At 44.5% G+C, this 27,273-nt stretch overlaps 2 protein-coding genes across 6 annotated transcripts in view; one reads left to right on the plus strand and one right to left on the minus strand.

The window, feature by feature from the left end:
- Positions 1–26,842, minus strand: LOC109861066. 5 transcript variants are annotated; one of them, XM_020440570.1, is made up of 2 exons: positions 6,151–6,575; positions 1–3,998 (listed from the first exon to the last, which is right to left on the minus strand). In XM_020440570.1, the coding sequence occupies exons 1-2, from the start codon at positions 6,226–6,228 to the stop codon at positions 765–767; spliced, it is 3,312 nt and encodes a 1,103-aa protein (XP_020296159.1). In that variant the 5' UTR covers positions 6,229–6,575; the 3' UTR covers positions 1–764. The 5 variants fall into 5 exon arrangements, with proteins under 5 accessions (XP_020296159.1, XP_020296176.1, XP_020296165.1 ...); XM_020440587.1 differs by lacking the exon at positions 6,151–6,575 and adding an exon at positions 26,715–26,842 and having other exon boundaries at positions 2–3,998; XM_020440576.1 differs by lacking the exon at positions 6,151–6,575 and adding an exon at positions 20,183–20,227 and having other exon boundaries at positions 2–3,998.
- The window catches only part of LOC109861085 (N-alpha-acetyltransferase 15, NatA auxiliary subunit), a 35,501-nt gene that overhangs the window by 2,874 nt on the left and 5,354 nt on the right, over positions 1–27,273 (plus strand). The window lies entirely within an intron of this gene.

Consider the following 27,273-nt stretch of genomic DNA (forward strand, 5'->3'; position numbering starts at 1 on the left):
AACGTAATAAATAATGTCGAAAGAAATAAAATTAGGAAAAGGATTGTTTCGCAAAACGTGTGTAGATTAAAACAATTTACAAAACATTCGCTTCGCATTTACATGCGTACTTGATTTTATTGGTATATTTGTACATATACATTATTATTTGAAAAATATCTCGTATGACACTAAGAATTATTACAAATAATATCGTTAATGTAGTAGAATATACAAGAGTACATAAATAAGTTTAGGAAGGGAGAAACATGTACATTCTAATTCATATAAAAGATTCTTCTAACCTCGGCTCGTATAATGAATAGAGATACGCGGCGAAATTACTCTTTCTGATTTTATTCGGCACGTAGAGAAAACTTTGTAAAAAGAAAACGTAAAACGTTGCGAAAGAGCAGTCTGTTGAAGCGCATCAAAGCATATCATTCGCAACTGCATGTTATATATGTCTAACTTTCATCGGTAATCACAGACAATGCGCAAGTACACGGTCGCGTCTGTAAGATACACAGTATGCGACATCGCGCACCCAAGTCGTTCTAAAGCGGGAAGGTCGGGTTGCGTAATAAATTAAGCAGTTCTCTCGTGTAACACAACGTTATAATTATCTAACTTAATCGATTCGTATTTACAAGTACAATAAATTATATAAAAACATGCGGCGCCTTGCTGAAGAAAACCGCGACGCGGGCGCAGGTTTTGATCTGCGCGAGATTTATGGCATTATTATGGGGCTGCCGTTGAAAGCGCTACGGGAAAACGCGCGTTCAGACGCTACCCTGGCGATGCCGTCTGCGTCTAAGTAATCTCGGCACCCGCGGCTTCGGATACACATATCCGTCGTTCTGATCCTGTCGTTGCGTAATCGCTTGCGGCGTCAGGAAATAAAAGTGGCTGACATCGCCGGGCAGACGGTATGCAAAATACGCGTTGGGATTGTCCGAGTGATTGATGTCTTGAGCTGGGACAGGATCGATGAATTCAGCGTCAGGATTAATCGGAGGACGTGGGTTTCTGTAGTTGACGTCGATGTCGTCCAACAGCGACACGGGTTCTTGGATCTCTTCCAATTCTTCCCGCGACTCAGCGAGAGGCACGAAATTGTTGGTACGTTGTTCGTTCGCCGGCTGCACCGTGTTCTGGATCCTGTAACGAGGAGTTGGTCGCTGGTGTTGGTGAACTTCCTGACTTTGCAGTCGGTAGTTCTCGTAGCTGGGCAACGGCGACGGCCGGTGCGATCGAGGTTTCGGCTCGATCACCTCGATAAACTCGCTGTCCGGGTTGATCGGCGGCAGAGGTTGTTGATAGTTCACCAAAGTGTCGTCTTTGAGCGAATACGGTTTGTGCGACTGATCGCCGTACTGCACTTTCACGTTGGGCGTCTTATAAGTGGTCGCCGGTCGACCGGTCTTGTACGCGTTTGGCACGTAGGTGTTCACGTCGTGGGTGGGTTTCTCCGTAACGCTGCTCGATTTCCCGTAAATCGGCGTCGTGCTCGATATTCCCGTGTCCGTCAGTTTCTTGCCAAAGATCGTGAAGTATTCTTTCGTGACATCGTCCAGCAATTTCTCGTCTTGCTGCGTGAAATAAGCGTGATGCGGATTGGCTGTTGTTTCTACAATAGTCGGATTCGCGGGATAAACCGGATACTGTGTCTTGTACGGTACGCGTTTCCGCGGGGTGTCGATGTCCTCGTACTCGTACTGCCGGATGCCGGAATTGACGTTCTGATACTCGCTATACGATGCGTCCTGTTGCTGTTCTCTGTGATACGACGATCTCTGGCCGCCGCGTTTCGAGTAATCCGCTACCTGGAAGCTGTACTGATAGATCGGCTTCGGTTTCGTGGTCTGTCGATAGTACGTTTGCGATTTCGGAGTCGTGTAGTACGTTTGCGGCGGATGATTCGGATGCGATGGCTGATAATAAATCGGCGCTTGATCGGCCAGCATACGTTGACTTTGATCTCGAGGCGTCGAGTTAGCGCCGAACTTTGAAGAGGTGAACTCCGAGTCGTCGGTGTAGTGGAACGTTTGCGAATTCTTCACGATGTTGTCGATTACCTTCGTCTTGTAATCCTTGGGCGTCTCGACCGGTTCGATCGTCTCGACAGCGTAATAATGTTTCTTGTGCTCGACTTGCTGAGGTCGTGACGTGTCGATGTTGTAGTACGGCGACTTTGTGGTAGTTTCGTAGTAAATAGGCGGTTTCGATGTGACGCCAGCGTTCTCGTCGGTCGATTCTTCGTAGAAGTAATAGGACGCGTGGTTGGGAGATCGGCCCGGGTGGCTGGTGGTAATAATGCTCTTTATAGAAGCCGGAGTTACCTCTACCGGTCTCTCCAACGATGATTGCGTGGTGGACGGATAATACGCCAAAACCGGAATCGCTTTGCTCGTCACCGGAGTGGACCAGTCTTTCTGTTGAGTCGTCGCCTCGGACACCTGATTCCCAATCACGGGACTGATGGTGTCATCGTTTGTATTTTCGAGAGTTTGCGGTTTCCGGGATGTTTCCGTTGTGACTTTCACGACATTAATTCTCTGCTTAGGCGCAAAGGTGTTCTTCGTCGCGTTCTTGGTCGTACGACCGAGAGACACCTTCGTGACGGTTACTGAAACACTGCTCGAAGGTGGACCTGTCTTGGTTACTAAGCTTGGTAGGACGGTCGAGCTCTTGTGATGTTTGGTCGTGAACTTTCTCGGTGGCAGATAAGTCGGTCGTGATCTCGTAGACGGTGAAGGCGTAGTTGTCGGCCGCTTCGTGTATTTCTTTGTGGTGGTCTTCTTGTCGTCTAGTGAGAAGAAATCTGGTGGCGGTGGCAGTATAATGCCGGGCACGAGCGGTCCTGGTGGCACGGCGGTCGTATTGTCTTGCGGATAGTGGAAGCTGTACGGTGGCGGATAGTAAATTGACTGATCCTCTTCGTCGTAATCCGACTGATTGCTCGGCGGTGGCACGAAGACCGCGCCGGGCGGTATGGCGTGGTAGAACGGCGGAAAACTTCCCGGTGGTTGAGGCTCAGACTTTATTCCAATTTGTTCATTGTTACTTTTGGACGACTTCTCCTCGACAGAAAAATTCTGCGATGGACCGGTCAGATCTGGAGCGAATATCGTGCCGTTGGGAGCGATAGAAAAGTACGGGCTTTCTCCCGGTAAAAGTCCCTTCGTGTAGAGAGGATCCGTGCTATAGTCGAGGGTGCTGTTGCCGATCTCCTCTCTGGTGCCGTTCGGACCGATGATCTGTATCGGTCCCCCCTCCGTGAGCTGTACCGGAAAGGGCGGCGGTATCTTCGGCCGCGCCGGTATCTTGACTTGTCGTCTGGGCGCCTTGTAATCATCAATGGGCGGCCATTTCGGCTGCTCGTTGTCGCTACCGTCCTTCTGCTGCCCGTCCTCGTGTTCAGGAAATTTCCCGCCTCTCAATACCAAGACGTGGTTCTCGGCTAACCAGATTTCTTCTTCGTCAAGACCTCCCAGATTGTCAATCGTGTCCTTCGGCACCTCGGGATTACCGAGATAGCTAATGATGCCCGGTCGTTTCGGCTGCTTGCCGTAAATCTCGTTCTGTATGAGCCCGTACTTGCCCTCCTTGACCTGCTGAGAGAGCGTTTTCTTTTCGTCATCGTCGTCATTGCTGCCGCCGCCGCCGCGAGTGCTTTTTCCTCCCTCCTTCCCGTTGCCGGCCGCGGACATGAGAATTCCATCGTCCCACAGCGACTCGCCGTCGTCACGACGTCTCGAATCGAATCTCACGTGACCCCCGATCAGTCGGTGAGACACTTTCCTTCCGGGTTCCGCGGTGATCTTGTTGTTCGACGTGCTGCTGCTCGCGTCCCGGTTTCCCGACGCATATTCCTTGCCCTCTCGTTGACTAGATTCCTCGATATCGACGTGCCTCCTCTCCCCGACGGACGATTCCGCTGTCGCGACGCATGTCGCTATCAGCATTAAAGCTAGTGACAGCCTCCGCGAAAATAATAATGTGTGATGCGTCATCTGAAAACACAAAACAACCTCGTATCATTCATCTTGCCTCGTTTACATACGCGTTGTATTTTCTTAACGCGATCAGAAAATTTTTGTATTTTTATCCGGCGTTCACGGTTTATATTTATCTTATGCGTAGCGTTCGTCGGGAGTAGGTGTATAACGGGAAAAGTGCGGCCTCGCGTTTATAAAACACCTTGAATCACGCGCTTTATTATTATGCGGCGCGCGTTAATTAGATAACGCGCGTTTTTATTCTTCACGCAGCGTGAAATGATTTCTATATGTTTAATGGGTCAATATATGGAGAATCTCGGCGTCGGGGGGAAATAACACAGTTTTGTTTTGTTACACAATGACCGGAATTACATTCATGAGAGACGCAGCACGCGGTTTTCCAGCGTATGTCAAGGATCGAATTGCGCAACGCGGTGCCAATTAAAGTACTAAGTCACGAACGAAAGCCGTGTGTTTATTCGCCAGCCGGATTATTGCCGCTCTGCAATTTAATCTTGCGGGAAACAGAAATTCGCTACTAATGGCTCTCACTATTATCCGTCGCTATTATCCGTTTTGACAAACCGTGCCGCAAACACACAGAGCAGACGCAAAAAAGTGTGTTATAGCGTTTTAAGCAGTTTTTTTAGAGACAGACATTGAAAACGGACACAAAAACGTATCTTGACATTTAAATATACAAACATTAGATTCCTAAATAATTTGATATGTCTAACGTATTGTCTTGTAAAAACCATTGGGGAATGTGTGATTAAAATTTCAAATATCCGCGTGAGAACGAATGTTGCGAATTGCAAATGTTGCGCGTTTCGACGGTTAATCTTCCGAGACTTTGTTCGTGCATTCGGAGAATTCGTTAAATCCTGCGGATACTTCGTGTACCGTGCGGTGATACGAGAATGCGATATTGAGGGGGGTTGCCACGCCTTTCGCCGGCGAACAGATCGGTGAACGGTCGACAAACATTCACGGGTCACTGGAGTATACTACCAGCCGACTCTCGTAATGATTTGCGACTGAGTAACAAACCGGGCGCGAGCAAAGCGTAAGGGATTTCTAGCGAGACGTGCACGTCGTGTAGGTATCGTGTTCGGCCGAATGCATTAGCGTCGGACACGGGCGCGTTGCCGCAACGCGTAAGTTTGCGGAAGTAACGCCACCGCGAGCAACGTACACGATAGCGCGCTTCCGACAGACAAAATGCGCGGACGTCGCACTTTGCCTATCTCGCGGCACTTTTCTCGGGGGAAAAAAAAACGAATAAAAACTCGTAGCTTCCTTCGATTCGCTTATCCGCGACGCAAGAATGCGTTTCCTGCGCTATTTTGATACATTTCGCTCATATGTATTTCAGTTTAAGCTACAAAAATAGAGAAAGCGGTTACATAAATAACATTATGCAAGCGTAACGTATGAATTGAATTATCATAATGTAAGAAATTATACGAATTATCGCACAATTATAATTGAAGCTGCGGAATTGAAATGTATTGTTGTGACCGATATATATAACGTTTTGTTTCGTGGATTTTCATCCGTGCGATTATGTCTAAAAAATTCTATTTTATAAATTTTCCATAAACTTATCTGAATTGTGCGCTCGATAATTTAATCAAATAGCGGGATCGAAAACCTACTTTTCTCTCTCCGTACATGCGAAACGGTACGACAAACGTTTACCAGGGACGCCCAGGTATGTCGCTGAATTGCTGTAATATCGCCACATGCAATAATGCGCTTCTTCCAAGAACTTGCGAAGTTGATCAGTTCAATGATAGAGACGTAAAGCGGTCTTACGTGAGAGTGCGCTCGATTTCTCCGCGTAAAATAACCGTTTAATCCGCGCGAGCTCTACGTGACGACGCGTTTATCCGCGCAAGAAGAATCAATTAAACTCATAACATTTTTTAATCACCACCGCATACAGTCAATTATCATCGTACATGCTCTCGTGCAATTCGCAACGTTTGAGAAAAAAAAAACCAAAATTGCTTTCGCTCCCAATATTTTCAACCAACACGCACGTGAGTTGCTCGGAATTCTCGAATTAATTAAGGAAAGCGATTTCAAAACCACCACGAACGTGTACGTAAAAATTGGTAGTTGTTACGAAACATCATCAGTGAAATAAAAATTGGTTTACGAAATTGTCTTCGCACTCGAATAAGTCAGACACGGCGCGGCTAACTCCATTGTGCGCTCCTATACACGATTTTAACATATTCACTGTCCGACATTTAGCCGACACTGCCCACACCGCGATTGAACAATCAATAGTTCAATCGTGTCAAAAATCCAGTTCCGGCGTGTGTCGTGAACAAGACCGGTTCTCAATTGTTCCCGAGCGACGCTCGATCCACATAGCGCTGAATCAAGTCGCGCGTAAGGTGATTTCCCCACGTGTGTGCGCGCAATGTGTGTGTCCTCCGAATTTGAACGTTTCTCCGTAAACGGAGAACGCGCGCGACCGTTATTGCGCGCACCGATAAGCGATCGCGCGTTTTCGGTGCTTCGATTGTACGAATAATAACGCGCTGTCGAGAAAACGTGCTCGCGGTACGACCGTTCGAACCGGCATGGTACACGTGACTGGCGAGTTTCCATCACCCTCTTCGCTATAGGTGTGTACCACCGCGGACCCCCCAAGGACGTTCGTCGGGGAAGGTGGAGCGCGATATACGGAGCACGCGGCCCCCGAAGCTCTCAAAGTGGAAAGGAGGAAGTCGCGGCCGATTCGTGCGATTAACGATCGGGTAATTAGATCGCTGACTTCGTGTCTGGCATTATTTTAGCTTCGCTGCTTCGACCGAGAGGATATTTCACGCGCGACTGTTCTCGAGACACGTAACTCGGAAGAAACGTACGCATGTGCGCACATGAACGCGCGACAACGTCCGTCCCGGGTCCTTTCACTTCTCGTCGACAATCGGTATTACATCCGATTTGCTTGGGTTTTTTTTTTTTTTTTTTTTTTTTTTACGCAGCGCAAAATAGCTATAGACGTGTATGTATTATTTATGGGCACTACTCGCGCGATTATCGCTTCGCGCGAGCGGATTTTTTTTTTTTAATTTTTTTTTTTTTTTTTTTTTTTTTTTCAGAGCGATGCTCACGTGACAGACGGCGAAAGAAATCGCGTGCGCTCGCCCGGAGTTATCCCCGCGAGAGAGAACCGGAGTTGCCCAACCATCCGGTAACACAAACCTTTTTGTACCGGCAATAGTGCTGCTCGCGCGATACTCATAAATCACGACGATAGTTGGGTACATACATTCCGGCATTGCCGTAAACTTTTGCCGTGCAAATGCGCAACACGCTATTCTCACAGGTCGCGCGCAGATAGGCTCGAATAGACGACGCACTGTCATTTGCCGAAATTGCTAACTCGAATTGACTCGAACGTTTTTAACGCGCCCGGATCCAATGGCCATTAATTTCGTCGGCTTTGTCGGCCGTTCGAATTGCGCGTCGAGGGGACTCGAATAATAACTCTCGCCCCCCCTCTCTTCTGCGTATTTTGCTCGCGTGAGATGTAGAATTGCTTTGTAGGAGAGACGTTGCAAAATTGCGACCAATCGAATGCGTCACCAAAGCAGAGGTGGCGGGTTCTCTCCGCAAGACGAAAGTCAAAGGATTTTGAGAGGCGTGATGCAAGCGCGGAGAACCGCGCTTGGCAGGTGCCGTTACGTTGCCCCTAGACCGAGACTTAGAATGGTCTTGTGCTCCAGTTCTTCGGGACTTGAGACACCGCGACCGTGGGGCGCGATTCGCGTAGCGGAGAATCGCCTCGATCTCGCTTTGCCAAATTGGAAAATGTCGGAAACTAGTTTTGAAAGAGAGATAGATACGTGTAGATTAATAATTACGGTTCTCACGCGAAAGCTTCGCTCTCGGAATGTATAAAAGAGAAAATTTTCTTCCTGATTATTAGAAGCGCCTTTCCCGAGATACGATATATATTGCCGTAAAACTTATCGCAACTTTAAATTGGCGCAGCACACGAGTGGTATATAATCGTTTTTTTTTCATCACTATTTTATTCTCGTCAAGAATTTCGTATCTTTGACCATAATTTTTTTCTGCAATTGTGTTCTAATATCGGTTCTAATATTATAACGGAAATTGACCTTGGATGCGTCAAAGACGTCCCACGGTTACGAGACGAAACGGCATTGAGCCATCGCGCTGGTTCCGCGAGAGAGTGAAAGGCCCGGGGTGGCAGAACGAGATCGTTGCAGAACACGTTGATTCATCGGGCAAATGTTATTCGTTAGGTCGACGATAGATCGTGTTATATCGATCGTAACCTGATTCGCGCAGCTGCGCCGAACCGCGGTTTTCCATTTCGCATGAAAAACTCTTATTTCCGTTATTTACATCGGAAATACGATCCGCGCAACTTTTTTGTATTCCGAAGATATCACATTTGGCTGCAAAATATATATATATATATATATCGATTTCTCTCCCAACTTGTTCATTTTCCGCGAAAATACAGCGCGATATTGCAAAATACATGTACGACGAGGGACGCGACACGTAAGAACCCGTGGATCTACCGTTATTCAATTGAATTTACGCTTTCAACTACTTTCCTTTTTGTTTCGCGTTGTGCTTGCTGAGCAGCATTAATTCCTCGACGGCGGCGGCGTCGAGTAACTTTCGGCGCGCGTCGCTCGCATAACGATTTTATACAAACACGTGTGTAGAAAATTCTCTTTGGGGTGTGTTCGGCTCGAAACCGGTCATGGAAACACACAGGAAATCGATAATCGGAGGTGTAAAGCGCGGTATCCTGTACGGCGACACGCCTCTCGTTCTCCGACGCTTCTTTCGATTAAAAATAGTTCCTCGTTATACAGCGATTTTTTTTATGATCGCGCTTAAGTTTTAATTCCGACAAAAGATCGCGTGTGTTACACGCGGTGAATTAAACGTGCGTTAATTTGTCGCGTTTTCTTCGCGAACTGTGTTTGCGTAAGAACGATAAAACAGGAGAAAGCTGACACGTGAATGCACGAAGTGTCTCGCAGCGAAATTATCGCTTTCAGATGCAAAAGAGATTAAAGTCTTAGTCCTTTACCTAGACAGACACGCTGCACTTGATGCCCGTGCATTGACGGTATTACGCTCCGAGCGCGGTGCGAGTTCTCGCGAATTGAATTAGCACGCTGCGAACGTGCTACACTCCACATTTTATGCCGCACGTATACGAAAATACGTACAGATCGGGCTTCGCGTCTCCGCTTTCTTCCATTTATCCAAAGCAATTCGATCGTACGTACGAGTTCGATATCTCTCTTTGCTGAGTACAAGCACGTATCGCGCGGAAGTGGAAAAAGAAAAAAAAATGAAATTGAACTATCACGTTATTGACGTGCTAATTTACAAGTCGCGGTTGATTTTTCTTTTACTGAAACTCAAGGATCGATCAAATAAGAAAAAAAAAGGAAGGATTTTCTCTCGAATTTTTCGATGCCACAACTGAAAGTCAATCTGATTGCCGAGTCGAAGCAACCATCGGTCATAATTCGAATCCATCGCGTCACGTTTGTCACAGCGTCGTTTGTGCCGAATGACGATTTATCGCGCGCGCGCGTAAATATAACCGCTCGAGGTGAATCTCCTGAACGAGACGACGCGAGAAATCGCCGACGGGATCGGCGTCGCGTCGGAAACGACAGGGAAGAGAGCAGCAGCTACTCGAGGAGTGGAACACCTTGGCATTGACCGGCTTGCTGCTCCGCAACCTGCGCGCTCTTGCATAATCCGCTCGTCTCGTTCATCCCGGGTGCCTTCTCTTCGCGTCGGATTACGACATCAAACCGCATCTCCGCGGCGTGTTTCGCTCCCGAGAGACACGGTGTTCTCGTTCGCGGTGATCGTTCGCGTGCCGAGATATATAACGCGAACACCGAGAATGGTGTTACTAGACGAACGGATGAGAGAGTCGCGGATAAATCCCGTTTCCGTTTTTTTAACGAAAGATAAGATTTATTTAACGATAGAAAGTGCAAACGGAAAGACAAATACTTGTTCCGTTGTCATTCCAAAAAGTCAAATATAAACGTGGAACGTGTTATGTAAGTTGATTGTATAGTACAGTATTGGCAACTAGCTAGTTTCATATTTTTGTTCTAGTTTTTTACTCGTGATAAATTAATTTCTTTTATCAAAGACGACAATCGAGAAAGGTCGGGAAAAATTTCCACGAAGAAATTGTTCTGTTGTAACGGTTCTTGCGGCGATTGTAGATGTGTATATATATATATATATATAGTTACCGCGGTGCGCAAAATAAAATTGGAACGAATGCGCGCGCGTTTGATTGACATCGATGATTCATAAAATTGCTGATTATTTGCATTTTTTTTAATGGCCTCTGATTACTACTCGCGCTTGCATTTTTATACATGCAAGACAAAATACCATTGTGTATCTTTCGTTTATGTTTCACCACGTGAATTTGCACGTAGCGTCGGTAGTCTCTCGACGATAAATGTAATTTTATAGCGAGTCTTATATTTATTGCGCAAGAGTGGCGGGAACACGCAAGGTGGTTTAGGTGGTGAGTACGGGTAATACCGGTTTGTGTGTGCGTTTTGTACGTTTAACGGTCGCGTAAAATCCGCGCCGGTCAGACAAGGTTAACAATCTTATTTCGAGCCACGCTTGCACAAACGCATATTATTTGATTACTCCATCCAATAAATTGGAGGCGACGAACAGTTTGGATAAAAACAAAAAAATTCTAAAAAGTTTTCGAGAGAAATAATGTAAGTTGCGCAGTCGATTTTTAAGATCATTCGACATTTGTTTTATAAAAAGTTTTTGTCCGTAATATTCTTGAAAAAAAATATCCTCTCGACCAATCAATGACCTTCGTTGGCTCGAAGTAAAAATCGATCAGCGAAAAATTCAACGAAAGAGGCCAAACCGCAATTTGTCGCGCGGTAAAACTCAGAAAACGGCCGCAAGACCTTCGTGGCGCAATGATTTGTTCAATAAATACATCTGTGCTAATCTCATCAGCATGTTTTCAACTCGTGTTGGTTCGTTGAACGTTCACCTTCACGTTAGATAAGAACCACAAACAATCTTGCAACACTCTCACCCCGAGTATACTTGTTGGTATAATAAGATGCTACTCGCGCTACTCTGTCGCAATCAAGTGCTTAAAAACACTTAATTTGCACTTCAGACAAAAAAATAATACATTGACAGTTTCTATCTTAGAATCGAATTTAAGTTCCACAGACTCGAAATCTTTTTTAACCATCAGGTTTCGTTTATCTTCACAAAAATAGACATGTCACGAGACTCCCATATCTGTCATATTGTAGAAAGAATTATAATTACGGTAAGTATCTCTCTGGTAAGATACAAATGTCTTCCGATTTAATCTCTCTCGCTCGATTCTTTGCCGCTCTCATAATTTCGCGCGAACGCGCGAGTTTTTAACGAGCGCCGCATTTTAATTAACGCACGAAGAACACATCGCGTTTGTAAAATAAACGAGACGAGAGTCTTCATCATTCGGGATTCCTTGTCGATTGTTTTCCCTCATTGCTAATCAGCTCGTCTTCTTCTGACGTTAATCGCACGCGCGCGTCCAACGGACTTCAAATCAAAAACAGGTTTATCCCACGCCGATGAATCACAGTTCGGGCATCCAGACGAGTACGATCGCGTTCGTGTTCCATCTCTTCATCGTTTACCGCGACTTACCATTTTTATCCGCGTTCCTGCATACCATATTTGTACATTCTCACGCTTATAGTATTTTCTCGCGTCACAGTCTTTTCTCAAATCTTTATCTCGTCCGATGCAAGCTAGAGAAGTCGCAGTCTGCAGCTGCAATTAAGGACGATCACTTTCCGGCGAGAGGGGAATCCGACCGGTGCAAGGTCGGGCTCCCCTCAAGGTTTCATTGACGATCTTGTTCGCCGTGTGTTGTCGCCCGGTGTCCTCACCGAAGGTGAGGATCGAAGCGCATTCGCGAAAGGGACTTGCATCTATGGAAGACACACTTCGCGCTCAAGTACGCCCTTCAATGCTCATATTCTTGTGCGCGAGGTTCCGCGAGAGGCGTTATTTTTGCGCAAATATACACGGCGATACCGATCAGCGACGTTGTGTTGTTTTAGAAAAGAAGCGCCGTTCGCGAAATATCTCTGGCCATAATTTCCCTTCGCCGACCGGTCGCTTTCATATTATTCCGTAACAAATGCTCGGTTACTTTGCCCCGCACAAGTAATGCGATACACTTGCGTGTTTGCGCACGTTTTCGAGCGAAGGAATCGAAGAGTTTGCCATTACCGATCTCGCTAAACACGCGACACGCGCGACTTTCTCTGTGCGAATGCCGCTATTTTGTTTTTTTTTGTTTTTTTGTTTTTTTGTTTCGTTCAACGGGTTCATTGCGTAAACTTATTAATAAGCAAACTCGTCGCTGGAAATGCCGCGCGACCGGAGCGATGCACTATCGATCCGTAATTATATATTCGCGATCACACGAGCTTGTACGAAGAAGAAAATAAAGGATTAAAGTTTAACGTGACGAGACTATTTTTATGTTTACATCGCGCCGTTTGATTCGCCGCGCGGAATTATGTAACGTCGTAAAACTGTTGAAACTGATGATACTCTGACCGCGGTCTTAACACTGCATCATAAGGCAATCATGACGGTCAGTGGATCGTTTGTGCCGATTTATTATCTCCTTTCCTGTCCCGGGGGAATTACATATCGTGCGCCAGATTCACGTAACAAGATCGATGCATTGAAAAAGGCGCGGAGAACAGAGCTGGACTTTACTGTCGATGAACTTCCTATAACGTGACTTTCGTCGCGCCATGCACGCCATAGACGAGAGAGAAAAACAAATCGAGCGCTGACACGCTCTGAATTTCATTCGGTTCGCTTTGGCTTCCAAACGTTTTTTCGAAACATACAGTTGCATCGGAGTGAAAGTAATCGGCCGCGCCAATCAGTCGACAGCTCGTTCGATCGCAGGTTGTAATTGACAAAGGGAGATGAAAGTAATTAAACATACGTACATATCGCGTATTAAAGTCGTTGTCGTCGCCGCGCCACGCCGCGCCGACGGAAGTTCCAACTTTCTCAAGCGCGCGATTGACCGGATACTCTCCGAGTGCTGCTCCGAGCAGCAAACACACGCGAATACCGCGGGAATCATTCAAACCACCTTGTATTTCATTCTGTGTGTGTAAGAAGCTCGTTTAATATAAAAAAACCTACAAAATTTATATAAAAATTATATCATATATGTATTATATATATATAGAAATAATATCCTTAAATGAACGGGATTGTTTTGAAAAAAAAGAGAGAGAAAATGTTTCTCTCTCTTTTCCTCAAGAGACGAAATCTTCCGCCTCTATATATATATATAAATAATTTCCACGTAAGGTAAAGTTGTTTACGTTCTTCGAGATTCTAAGATTCTAAGACGCGCGATTGAAAAACAATTAGATATACCTTACATTCTTCGTGTACAAGTCACGCAGAAGTCACGCTTCCCACACGAGCATCGGAGAATCGTGCTCCCTACTGTTACGGTCCGCGATGGATATACAATAATGACCGACATCCTGGGACATGATGACCGTGCGCATTATAATTGATGTTTCTCGGAAGACCTCCTAAACATTTGCTCGGATAAATGGCACAGATACGCGCATTAAGACGAATGTATAGACGCGGGAGACATGATTTGTGCGCGGAGTCAATCGCGCATTATATTGAGAGCACCGCGTAATCATGAGATCAGATCTGTAATCTCTCCATCTCCGCGAGAGAATATCATTAGCCGCACACGTTGCAAACAATTATTCTCTCTTCCAATCTTGATTCTCACGGAGACGTATACATTTTACGCGCGATTTCGACACATCAAATACAAAACTTCTCTTTCTTCAATGGATATATTGATATTTTACTGTCAAAACTATATAGTAAATAAGAAAAAGCAAATTTAATTATTTTAATTTCAGAACATGGACAATCGTCCGATAATTTCGTCTGTCACGTGTGTAACCGCGGAAACAAGTTAATTATACCGCGATGACGGACTTCTACGTCTTATACACTTAACACACATACGTTGCTCCACCGAATATAACTTAATTAATCTCATCGCACATCAAAAGAGAGAGAGAGAGAGAAAGAGAGAGATCTCTCATTACGTGAAATACACTCACGATATAAAAGAACACCTTGTGCCTTCGGTCAGAATTCTCCCTCGATGCGCTTCGAAACGAACTATATAAGCGGCTGCTTTCAGACGCGTACGTCGCGCTCCGACAACGGGTTGCTCATGAAGTACCCGGTGTACAAGCGAGTGCGAGAAGGATCTCGACGAGGACGCGCGTCGTCCTCCCCCTCTTTTTAACTCCCGATAAACACACGCACTGGTTATCCGCGATCAACCGCGTACGTGATCGTCACGGGATGCACCCACTGCACTCCGGACGACGATACAAGAGCGAGTAACCTCCTGCGCGACGTGACCGCTGATCTTTATATATCGATAGGAGGATCCTACTGGCCCTGCGCCAGTGTGTGTCGTCCCACTACTCTTCGTGGTCCCGCGACGCGACGTGACGCGACGCGAGACTTTTGCGACGGTGCGCGAACTCGAACGCGGGCCGCGCGCAATATTTGCGCACCTAAGGCACTTGACCAAGGTGTAATATTCTCGGTGCGCCACTGTGCCTGAGCCTCGTCGGAGAAAGAAGGAAACCGTACCCGCGTACGTATATGTGTTTGTGTGTGTACACATGTATACGTGCGCAATGTCGTTCCTACGATTGGCGCGGCGCGGCGTCGTCCTGTTTCCGCCAGCTCGCACGCGCCCTGCCTCTCCTTCACGACGAATTCGCGGTGTTTGTCCTTTGACCGCCTTCCCCCTTTCTTCTTCTCCCGCTCGATCTCACCTGAGTCGAATCTATGGGCATTATATATCGGTAAATGTTCCTTCCGTCGCCCACGCGGATCTCTCTTTTGAATCGCGTGGTAATTACTTGGGGAGAGGCGTTCGATGATTGGAGAGGGTCAATTTCGTTAGAGCGATACGCGTTCCGATAACCTGACATCACGCTGTTAATAGACAACGTTACATCGCCTCGACATCGTCTCGACCTATTCCTTCCAATAAAAGATGACGCCATCCACGTCGAAGTGAATCGATCTGTTTATTTTCTTTTATGTGAGTATATAATACTTGTTCTCTTTTGCGCTCTTATATCATAGAATTTGTTCGTAGCGCGTTAAGTATGCAAGAAAAAAAAAAGACGAACCGGTATTGAGTAATAAACTTGTAGACATTATGCGCTATCAGAAAAAAAATCTTTTTCGAGATGTGCGTTTAGTTGTTTATTCTTCTGCACTTGAATATTTATAACAATTATTGGTGTGGTGTGAGCTGTAAACGTGTACACGCGCTCGATTTATATTGCACGCGTAAACTACGCTTATAAAAGTTTTTTGCTCTCAAGTAGTTTTTAAGAGCTTTATGTTATTTTGATGAGGAATTGGTACAAGTTTCGCTTGTTTTTTTATCGCGATACGATCCGACTGATCTCCGCGAGATGGAAATGGAAGTGGGAAAACCTGCTTTTTTTCTACCGGATGACGTTTGCGCTTGCGCGCAAAAATCCGCTCCGCTCGAGAAGGATGCTTTGTTGTGATAATGAGAGATTCCATTTTTCGATCTCTTGATTCTTTAATCTGTTACTTCTCACTATCGAAAACATCGCGTTAAATATTGTTTGGTGTTTGTAAGATAATGGAAAAATTATTGCGCGCGCGTACGAGATAGACGGTAAACAGCAACACGTTGCATCATTTTATTCATCCAATTATATACTTATGTCTCACGTTTTCTAAATTTACATTCTGTTATATTGTATTGCATAACGATCACACTCGTTGTGATAAGACACAGATTCGAGTAAGTACTTTCACGCAGCTTTCACCGAGAAGTCACGGTCCATTAGTGGAAAATAATTTCACAGATCTATCGGATCTATCTCGCTCGTTGAACGCCATGTAAAATGATAGCGCATGTACATACAACGCGCAGATTTATAACTGCGCGCGTGTACGCATGTATCGCGAGTTCATCCGTGTCTAATTCGGTTTAGTATCCAGCGCGGGTATCGTGTCTACATCTTGTCCAGAAGCGGATAATGGGTATCGGGACAGATACCGGCGAACCCGTGAGTAATGGTGTCACCGCTCATGAGCAATCACCTTGCGTGAACGGTTGAGTTGCGCCGATCGCATATCAATCGGTCGCAGAAAGAGAGACGCGAGTCCGCACGCACAACAGCACCGCATATCGAACTTATAATTATAAATGTCGATTGTCACACTGACACCCATTATTCCAACCGTTGCCTGTCGGCAACATAGTTGCGATTGAATGAGAATTAAAGCACCGCGGTATGTATGTTGATTTATATTCGCTCTGAACTTTCATAAAAATTTTCTGTTTTATGAAAGCGCGGAGTGTATTTTTATTTATTTTTTTTTTTTTTTATCGATTCAATGTCCGCGCTTGTGTTTCAAAAAAACTCGACGCGAGAGATACATTTAGTATTATTTATCGCTTGCATAAAAATATGGCTCGCTTCCGGAATCGGCGCACGGTGAATCCTCTCTGCCTGTACATTTAACGGAATCGAGATATTGTATGGTAAAAATACGAGGCTGTTTGCATATAAAGAGCGGTGAAGTGACACTTTGTCATGCTGGTCACGCGCGCCAGATGTACGGACGTGTGCACGAAAGTACGGACGGTTCCGTGCCTCGTCACGAAAATTTCCGACCGAACTGGATGCAAAATTGACTTTTGTGTCGTTTCAAAAAAAAAAAAACAAAAAAACATTTTGCACAACGTTATCTGTGAGAAGCATTTATTTCTATATTCTCGATATTACGAAGGAGAAAAGTGATTGTCCGTTGTGCGAATTTTTGCGTTCCCCGATGTAACGCGCCGTATTTTCCGCATTTGGCAAACCATAACGAATCGATTTGTTTCGCCCGACCGCCAATAATCTATTTAGCTGTCAATGCTGCGTCAATTATGATTAATTCCTTTCACGTGCGACGTAAAAGCGGAGGAACACACGCGGCGAATCGTACACAACTTCTCCCGATGCGACTTGTGACGTCGTCGTTGTATTCTCGGATTGTGACGGGATCGTTCATGTGCTCGAGCTGTGACGTTTTTCTCGTGACGCATCCGTCGGATGTGACGAGATCTTGTGTTGTGGAGATATTTTTAAGACGATGTTCGCTTACACGACGCACAATTTTCTCGCGAACTCTTTGAGTCAGCGCGAGCGAAGTCGATCTCGAGTTCGTCCGCGTTTCAAAGAAAGATTAATTGCCATCTTAACTGATAGATCCTCGCGCACGTAAACGGACGACAACGGACGCACGCTTATTTCGGACCGTCTGTGACCGCACGTGAATCATCCGTGGCATTACCAAGGTTGCATATGTTCGTCCTTCACGTTGCCGATTTTTGATCGTATAATTTTATTGCAACAATCAACGCAGTTGCTCTTTTGTGCATGCGCCTATTCGCTAGGATCGAGAAAAATAATATATTTGGTCGAGAGAAAAAGAGAGAGAGATTAATCGCGCGAGTGTCCCGTCCCGGACGTACAAAGGATGTCCCTGACGAGAATCGCGTGCGAAACAACGATTATCTCGCCGCGACGAGATCGCGCGATAGTTCGCTAAAAATGTTTTATTAATATTCCGGTTTCCCATATTTCGGTCTGTTTTCGTTGCTGGCGGACTCTGTGTTTTGACATATTTTGGCAATTAATTATCGAGGTAACAATTGCTATGAATAAAAAAAAATGAACCTTAGAGGTTTTTATTCAACATATTATAATAGGATATTCAGTATAGATTTATCGTTTTCAAGTCAATAGTCGTTATTCACACAAAATCGCAACAGAGTTTTCTACAACGATATGCAGCGTCGATATTTTAAACGGGGACGATTCAAATCCAAACACGTTAGATGAAAAAGAAGAACGGTTTTTTGCCGCTCAGTCGTGAGGTCAAAGCGGTTGTTATTCGCTTTTATTTGATCAATACGGTTCGCTGAACATGATTGAACATTGCCCGGTGATATTTCGCGGTCGCGTTGCGCTGCAGTAAATTTGCGCGCATATGAACGAGTGGATATAACGAACAGCTTTATTATTGTAAGGTCGCGGGGATTATTGACCTTTATTAAAAATCTACAGAGAGGAGAAAGACAAAGAGAAAGAGAGAGAGAGAGAGAGAGAGACACGAGTGTACAAACTTTGGAGAAGCAGAGAGAGATACGATCTTTCTATTGTTCGGTCTTAGTTCGTGCTTATTTAGCGCGCGCGCGCGAGATTGACGGGAACAGTTTCGCCGGTGCACAATCCCGTTGAATTAACTCCACCTTGTGTATCGCGCGCGGCTATGTATTTATTGTTTGTGAGATTAATATCGGGAGAGACCTTTCTCGATCTTGAATTTTAGACTGGGAGCGAGAGCGCGAGCATCGATGGAAAGTGCGAGATGGAAATCGCGAGGGAAAATCGCTCGAAAAATTTTCCCTCCCAACTACTTCACACTTCCTGGGAAACCGGGTTGGCGCATGTGACACACAACCTCGTCCAAGATCATAGTGAAATCGCGCCTTTCAATGTCTTCGCTTTCCAACGTCGTCGCTTTTACGTAGCTGCAATTATATCGCTCCTCTAATAAGCGTTGCAAACACGCGTCAGAGTTTTTAATTTGTATATTATTCGCAACTTGTGAAATCGATGGCGTAAATAAATTTCTTGCGCGGAAAAACGCGCGGGAATACCAACGTGCGTATACGTATACATATGTATATATATATATATATATATGTATTTTCGCATAGTTCATTTAAATCAATCTTCGAAGCATACGCACACGTGGCGTATAAATAAAGCGAATTATACGCAAGCGTTATACAACTAAACGTTGCATAACTAAAATTACACACTATAATAATATCATAATGCTTCGCGTTTTTTTTTTACTTCCGTGTTGTTCCTCGTAACTGTGCACGAAACTCTGTAATTAAATTCTTTAAGAAGCTTTTATTTAAACCGCGTTTGTTGTTATTAATAAAAATGTTTCTTTCGCATGTTTGTCAAATAATTAAGTTCGCGGGATCTTACGATTGCGTGAACTTTCTATTTTTCAAACCCGACGAGAGAGATTGTCATCGTGTCGCATTTGTCGCGAGTTTTTGTATCTTTTCTCCGTTTTGAATGGCGCGCGCAGTTTCGTTTTATACGCGCTCGAAAACGAGAGCGTTTTCTCGCCGCGAACACGTATACCGTCTGTTGCGACCTATTGTTCGTCATCGCTAACGCGCCTTCATTTTCTCGCGATTTTACACGAAAGCGAGAAGTTTCTCGCGCGCCTTAACGAGCGCCGCTGGGAAGTGGGTCGAATTGGTTAATTTCAAGATCACGGCGAAAAGGTTGCTCCCTGTGACCGTGCGTTGTGTTTACGGCCTTTAACCGGAGACTTTTATCCCCGCGTTGTTGCTTATCTGGGACGTAGAAACTGTGGAGCGAGCGCGCAACTCCCGTGCGTTCGCTCTTATCCGCAAAGATATCGCGCAGTGAAACAGGAACGGGGGATATGTGTTTTCACCTTTATCTGACGTCAAATTTAATCGCGGCAATTTCGCTTTACGTCAGTTTCGTACGAGATTATGTGGTTTTTTTTTCCTCTTTTGTAACTGCACTTTGCAGTTACTCTCTGACATTTTATCGGGAAGACGACCCGAAAGTGTGTCGAAGCGTATTCGAGTATTCTTCTGTAATAACCGGGTAGATCTTAAATGTCCCTGACTTATTTGACGTGGACACAGTGAAATGAGCGGTTAATTCGTCTCGTGTGCAATTAGTCTCAGCGCCGAGTTCGCGGTTCGTTAGTTAGCGATTAAAATTGATTCACCGACTTCGTTCGTACTCTTTTAATTCCGTTAGTGTATCGCGATTGGGACATATAACAGACGTCATATTCCCCGCCGCATTTGCATCACAAGCAAATTCTTTACCGCAACGGGGAGTTATGACGTCTATATATATATATTATACGTATCATACTTGCGGTGAGGCTGTGCGTGAAATCATCATGCTTCATGCATCTCTCTCGCGTGTTTTTCTCTCGTCATTTTATCTCCTTTGTGTGCGACACGGAAACTGTTTAAAAAAAAAATTTAGAATTCTTCGTGATTATGGCAGAAAGAGAGAAGTGCGATGCAACGTCATCTAATTCATAAAAACGTCTTACATGACGTGTTCCTGCGATCGCAACTATATCCTGACGCAGCAGTGCATCGGTCGTCTGCATGTCCGTGCGTGAGCCCGCAACAATCGCGAAACCTTGCACTTGCTACGCGACACTTGCATCTCGACTGATGACTCGAAGTCAGCGAGTGTTATCGAACGCCGCGTTTTTTCGCAATTTCGGCGAAAATACAAACTATGAGCTCCGATTTATCGAACGGTATGAAATTTAACTCCGGCTCGCGTGCTATTGTTGCATCGAAAAAAAATGCAACTAGCGTACAGATCAGTTTTGTTTTTTCATTTCTTATAACTTTTTATAAATCTGATTGATCGGTTTTACGCTTGTAATGGTGCAACGCTTGATATTTCGAAAATGTTACGTAAGATTCCGGCGAAACCTCGCGCATTCACAGCTTCGAATCGGCTATAGAAAATATTCGGACTGCTTTTGTTGCTTCTCGTATATATATATATATAACAAGAGAGAAGCAATTTCGAAATCCCACACGGAAATTTCGAAACTGCAAATTTGGCGCAGAAATTCTGAAATTCGCTCGTTTTATCGTCGTTGTTGTACCCGTTGTAACTTTCCTGCGGTCGATTTTCCCTTTCGCTCGCTGGAATTAGAAATTCGAGTTAAACCGTTGGCCCGTTTTCCGTCCCGCTCCTTCATTAGGAATTCCAGCGGCGCGTTGTCAGTATTTTTGCACGTGCAACGACCTTCTGCAGGGGGAGAAGAGCGAAAGTGTCATTGCCGTCGACGCGCGATATACACGTCGCTGGCAACGAAACGCGTTCGTCGCTTTCCCCATGATTTCCTGCGGAATCGGTCCCATTCATTTGACTCTCGTATTTTTCTCATAAAAGTCGGAAATTTGCGCGCTGATGTATCTCGCCGGGCAAGAGAATCATCTTCCCATTCGTTGCGCTTTTTAGAGAAACCGCGATTCTTCATGCTTCTTCTTGCTCCGCGCGGCGCGGATGTCCTTAATCGTTGCGGAAGTCGTTGAATTTTACTTTGCAAATTAGGTATATATCAATCGCATTTTTCCAACTGAGCTGATTGAAGACACTTTTTTAAATTATTCTCGAATAAACTCGAATTTGTCAAAAGTTTATATTTTTGCAAATGCCGATTGACAATTAAACGCCATTACGTTATAAACGGGATTTCACGGGGGATTTTATTTCGCGTAAGAGAAAAAAAACGCTGGTGTGACCGCAATGAGAGAAAAAAAAACTAAATTCCCGGTTACCGCGCGGTGGAAATTGATTCATCATCGATGTTCCGCATCGGGACTCCGCGGAGAGTAACGGTCAAACGAGTTATTGTTATCTGCGAAGGCGATAAATGATGTTTGTGCGCTGTACAAGAATAAGCATGCGCCATTGTGTGAGAGATTCGCCGGTGGGTCGAAGAGTGACAGAGTGTGTCTCATAAATTTTCATTAGGTCGCCTTATATTTTCGAGCGAACGTCACTCATGACTTTTTATCGACGTACTAATCACCATAATAACACAACCGCATACCGGGAGCCGCCCTTGTGAACCTAAGATCAAAGAGGGAGGAGAAAAAACTAACTAAGGTGTTGCTTTCCCATATCTATTTTGCCTTCGATATAAGGTGCGTCTTCGCTATGTATTACATTTTTCGGAATTTATGAATACATGTAACCATTTTTTTTTGTACATCGATGATTTATCATTCGAGATAATGGGGAATTCATTATTCGAACGTTACTGCGCTACACGTTCTTTCTTCTTTGTTTAATTCCCGAGTTCCGATTACCTCTTCTAAGTCACTTCGGATTTTCCCACGCGGCGAAATAGAATCTGATTTTTTTTTTTTTTTTTTTTCGTCGCCTCGTCTGACGGATGACTCGCCGCGCGCCGCGGCGGGGTAGCTACCTCATGTCGCTGTTTCGTAATACTCATCCATTCGGTCGGCGTTTTTGTTGCTGACAAACAGGAAACAGTGCGCGCGCGCAATGCCGAGAGAGGTAACACTTCTCGTAGGAAATGCACATCGCGTTCGCATTTATAAAGCCCGATATTTCGTATCGCGTATTCAGAATACGTACGCTCCGTGCGCTCTTTCATCTCTTTTCGCGAATGCCTCCCGGCGAAATATATTTTTGAGAAAACTGCATTACGTAAATCCTTCCCCTCCTTTCTTCTCTCGTATACAACGAAGCATGGAACATTAAGAACGGAAATATACGTTACCGGACTTATTCGTCCAATTTGCACATTAAATAGCGTGAAAGGCTATCTTAGATTGCAATTACATTCTTTTGCGTCGAAGCCGACTCTGGAATCTTTTAACATGCTCGAGAGAACATGCGGAGAGACGTTCGATTATATTACCCGGATATCTATATAAAAGAGGAAATTAATTTTATATATACACGTTAAAGCAACAAGCGAACGAACGAACGAACGAACGAAATAAATAAAATATTCGGCGGATGAATATTTAAATAGGCGAGGTTCGTCTACACTCTGTCGGTGTCCTTTGCCGAGCGAGAATCCGGATTCGAGCGCCGGCGTCTCTTCGACATTGCAACAAGCGGCGAAATCGCGCGCACGTTCGCTTTTTATTTTGCTTCTCGCGAGTTCCTCGCCATGGGAAGTTGGCGTTCCGGCGTGTAAGCGCCGGCGATGTACAAGACTCCTTTCCAAGTTGTCGATATTATACACGGGTGTGTGTAACGAGCGCGCCGCAACAGAGTCGGTCTAAGTGTATGAGGCACACGGGGATACCCTTTCCTATTTCTCCCGCGTGCCACGCCTTAGCCCACTTGCTCCGTGTGGAACATTTGCGCGCACCCTTCACCGCGCGTTACGAGAACCGAATCAACAACCGTCACATACAAGCGGAAAAACGTGGGCGAGAGAGAGAGAGAGAGAGAAAGAGACTTCGGGGTATCGATATGTTCCCGGGATCGGCGTTGCCGATGGTATCGCTTCGTTCGGGCGCAAAAGGAGCGCGATTTTAAGCCGTTCTCGTTTCAAAGCCCGTGTGTCGGCGCGAAAGCAACAATTTCAGCTCCGCGTAGATCGCGCGCCGCTGATAATACATGCGCGGGAAATGCAATGAAAGAGCTATCGTGTGCGCGCGCGCTCGCGCGAAGTGTTTTTCGTTAATATAAGCGCGCATTCGACGAGAAGGGCATGTGAATAGCAATTAGCATTCGGGCGATTTCGCTCGCGCAAAACTTTACGTAACGTTTCGAGTAGGCACGGCACTCGACGATGTTTCGGTGGTCAGAATTGGAAATTATTTCGCGCGGCGAAATGATACGGCGAACGTGCATCGTGTAAAAAGTAAAAATACGACGCGATTCATGTAACTTATTCTACTGGACGCACTGTGAACAGGATTTTTCAGGTGAATAAATAACATGATTATCCGTGTTCGATTTTGTTCAATGGCTGTATGGTTTTGTATTCAATTTGTTTTATCAATATATTTCTTTTTGGGTTTCTTTGTAAATAGATTTTTTTTTTCACGGAACGAATGTTTTAATATTAAGTGGTATATTTCAGACAGATATTTGCAAGAGAATCGAAGAATCTTATGACACGTGTGCGAAAAAAATCGCTATTATTACTCTGGTCACTACAAAAACTTTTTGTTTGCAAAATCAAATGGAACCACGAACATCAATGCGAAGTAATATAAACATAAACATGCCAGTGGTGTCTTTTATTTTTTTTTAAGATAATGTCATAAAAATCATCTTTTTTATTCTTGTTTGTGTCATTAATATGCGCATTTTAGCAAGATTCTTCTAATTGAACGCAATCCGGAATCCCACGCATTTTTTTTTTTTTTCACATTCCGTTCAAAACGACGTCTTAAATAACATTCGAAATATTTTGAGGATGGAAGTCGCGTCTGCCGAAAATTTGCATAGGAGGCAAAAGGCGCTTAGTGCGACAGCCACGGAATGAGTCACTGACTCTTATTTGAGCGAAGCGCCTTCGTGGAAATAACCGCGCGACAGTGTTATAAATAAATTAGCATTTGTTTTCACAAAAATCGCCGATGTATCGTCCCGTCATAAATAACACTTTTTTTTTAATGCTATTTTTAGATCGATGAAGAGAAGCATCGAACAAAAAGAGATTTATTTAGATTTTTTGTATCTCTCGTATTTTTTCGGGACCAAAGCTGCTGTACGATAGTCGACTCGCATTCCGATTGCGTTATTTTTTATACACACATACACACACACACACATATAGCCAGCCGTGTGATCTATATTTATTCTACTGATCTCAGCGCAGGATATTGCGACAATGATCTCTATTTATCATGCGCAGGAAATATGGCGACTATATATATACATGTATACAAACACAACATGACGTTCTCCGCGAGCGTGTGTGATTTCCGAAAGTATCGGACAAGTTCTTCCAAAAAATCTATTCTCGGTCGTTCTCGGATTGGGAGAACGAATTCGCGCCGAAATTGAAAACGATCGTGTGGATTTGTGAGTCACGTTTCTGAACGTTCTCTGAAAATAATCGGGTGTTTGCGGCTCGACAACGGTGAACAGAGAAAAAGAGAGACTCCCGTAAAGGTCGATAAACCATAAGTACAAGCCCGATGCTCGCGGCTGCTCGCGTGTGTCGTGTAGGCGTGTGTGTAAAGAAATTGTTCCCAGTACCGCGCCTTTATCAATTAACGCCACATCCGTCTTAGAAGCGATTTAATTGCGGCACCCTTGAATATACCGTATAACGGAGCACCAATGCACGCGTGCGCGCGCGCAGTACTTCGTTGTGTCGGAATTTACAGTTCAATTTCTCCAACGCGAGTTTTATTGCAGAAACCAGATATCGCTATTTTACTTTCCACTTTGTTTCTCGCGCGAATAATTAGAGGCGCGTCTTACTGAAACAAAAACTTGAGCGCGTGCTTAATAAAAAAGTATATACTTTACTTGAAATATGTAATTATACTATCTATAATCTTACAAATTTATACCGACAATACGAAGTAGTTCAAAGTATTTTGTGCTTTTTTATAAGTTCTTTTATAGAGAAAAAAAATGTAAATTTCTGGTTTCTCAGAAAGTTAATGGGAAACGAAACAAGTTCGATTCCCAAAGAGACCACTGATTTCGTTACACTGCATCTTACGCAATCTGTGTATTGCAAACGTGACTCGGTACTATACATGCTGGTGGTTTTATCGGGTTCTTGTTTTAAAAAGTCAACGCGCGATTTTTAAGTAGCAGTCTTAAAACGCGCGTGTGACGTAGATATTACACAATGAAAAAAATCTTCGTTACAAAACAAGCCCCGGGGAACGTCTTTGTTTATTGAAAAAAAAAAAAAAAAAACCATCATCGCAACGCATTTTCTTGTCCTCGATGGCTTGATTGAATCGTAGCAACATATTATTATCGGCGTGAGTATATAGCCGTGTCATTCTTGCACGCTTATATTGGAGTGACGTAAGAAGCGTTAATGACTCCGCGACCGACGCGATTATCGGAAGAATCGAAGTGTCTCATCTGATCGCGCGCGCATCGCAGATCTAATATAGACGTTCCTTTGTGCTGAAAAAGCGGATTTTGTAACGGACAGCTATTTAATACGACAAGAAGGAAGAAGGAGGAGAACGATGACGACGACTAATCGCCGAGAGAGGCTGAAACGGTTACAATAATGACCTCTTCTTTGTGCAATTGCCGCTATTACTAGATATAGGCAGCTACTTTAATATTATCGATTTAGCGTAAAATATCCGCATAACTGTATAAGCGAATTGCTCGCGCTCAGTTGTCGTACGGTACAAAAAATTATTATGCACTTCGCCAATTAGGTGATCTAAAAGCAACCTGAGTGATCGGAGATCTAGTTCGAATGATTGTTATGATTTATCGCGTATTGCACACGCGCCGTCATTCACTCGGTTTAAAGGAACTGGATTTCGCTCTCGGATACAAAGTAATCCAGTGCATACATATTCGCGCAGCGTAATTAATCGATCGTTAATTAGTTTTGTTTCTTTCGTGCGCATATACTCGATACGTACGGTGGAATGTGTAATGCGCGCGCAAACGGATGGTAACGGAATTTTTTTTTTTTACAAGCGGTCTCACCGCAATATCACGCGATGAAACTACAAACGCGGAACTGCGGACTGCGTATACATATTTCTTTCTTTTTTTTTTTTTACGACGATATATAAATTGGCACGATTCGCACATGTCACGACTCGGCGAAAACGGTTTCTCGGATGCACTCGTTGAATTTCTGTTCGCGAGCTTCAACTTCCTTAAAGAACGCTGCTGCGTATCTATCAAGGCGTAGCATAACATACAATACCATCTGCTCGTTGACCATGCGTGAAGCGTATTCCCGATCTCTTCCGCTTGTGAACAATTTATGAAACTTCGTACGAATGTACCGAGAATTAATTTAAAAAACTAGATGCTTCTCTGAAGCATTTGATTTATGTGTGTCCGTATCCGTATTTTCACGATATATTTTTTTTTTTGCATTGTAATTTTGATATTAATTATCGATTTGTATTCGTCTATACACGGCACACTCGGCTCTTCTATTTTCTGCCGTTTTCACAGCGTTGCACAACAAAAATCAATATAAGATTAACGATATGGCAATTATCTCGATGGCAATTTCTTTTGTCAGGTTGCATCGCCGCGTTTATCGAGCGAAATCATTATCGCCTTCCGTTAGAGGTGAATCATTCGAATCCAATGACGATTCTAAAGACGAAGGTCTTCTCCGCGAGATTTAGCGCGGGAGAAGATACTCGTTTCGCAAAATTGCGATTGTGCCTCTGCGAAGTTGCTGCGTGCTCAATTAGAAGACCCGGCAGCGTCTCGCAAGCAGATGTCATTTGCGCGCTTTTTCTCTGTTC

This window comes from Pseudomyrmex gracilis, unplaced genomic scaffold (assembly GCF_002006095.1).
Source record: "Pseudomyrmex gracilis isolate BER0280 unplaced genomic scaffold, ASM200609v1 scaffold_8, whole genome shotgun sequence".
Taxonomy (NCBI): Eukaryota; Metazoa; Arthropoda; class Insecta; order Hymenoptera; family Formicidae; genus Pseudomyrmex; species Pseudomyrmex gracilis.

Coding starts and splice junctions, on each gene's coding strand:
- LOC109861066 (XM_020440570.1), bottom strand. CDS start 6,228: ATGTTAAAATCGTGTATAGGAGCGCACAATGGAGTTAGCCGCGCCGTG. Junction 3,999..6,150: donor TCGAGTGCGAAGACAATTTC/GTAAACCAATTT, acceptor TTGTGTTTTCAG/ATGACGCATCACACATTATT.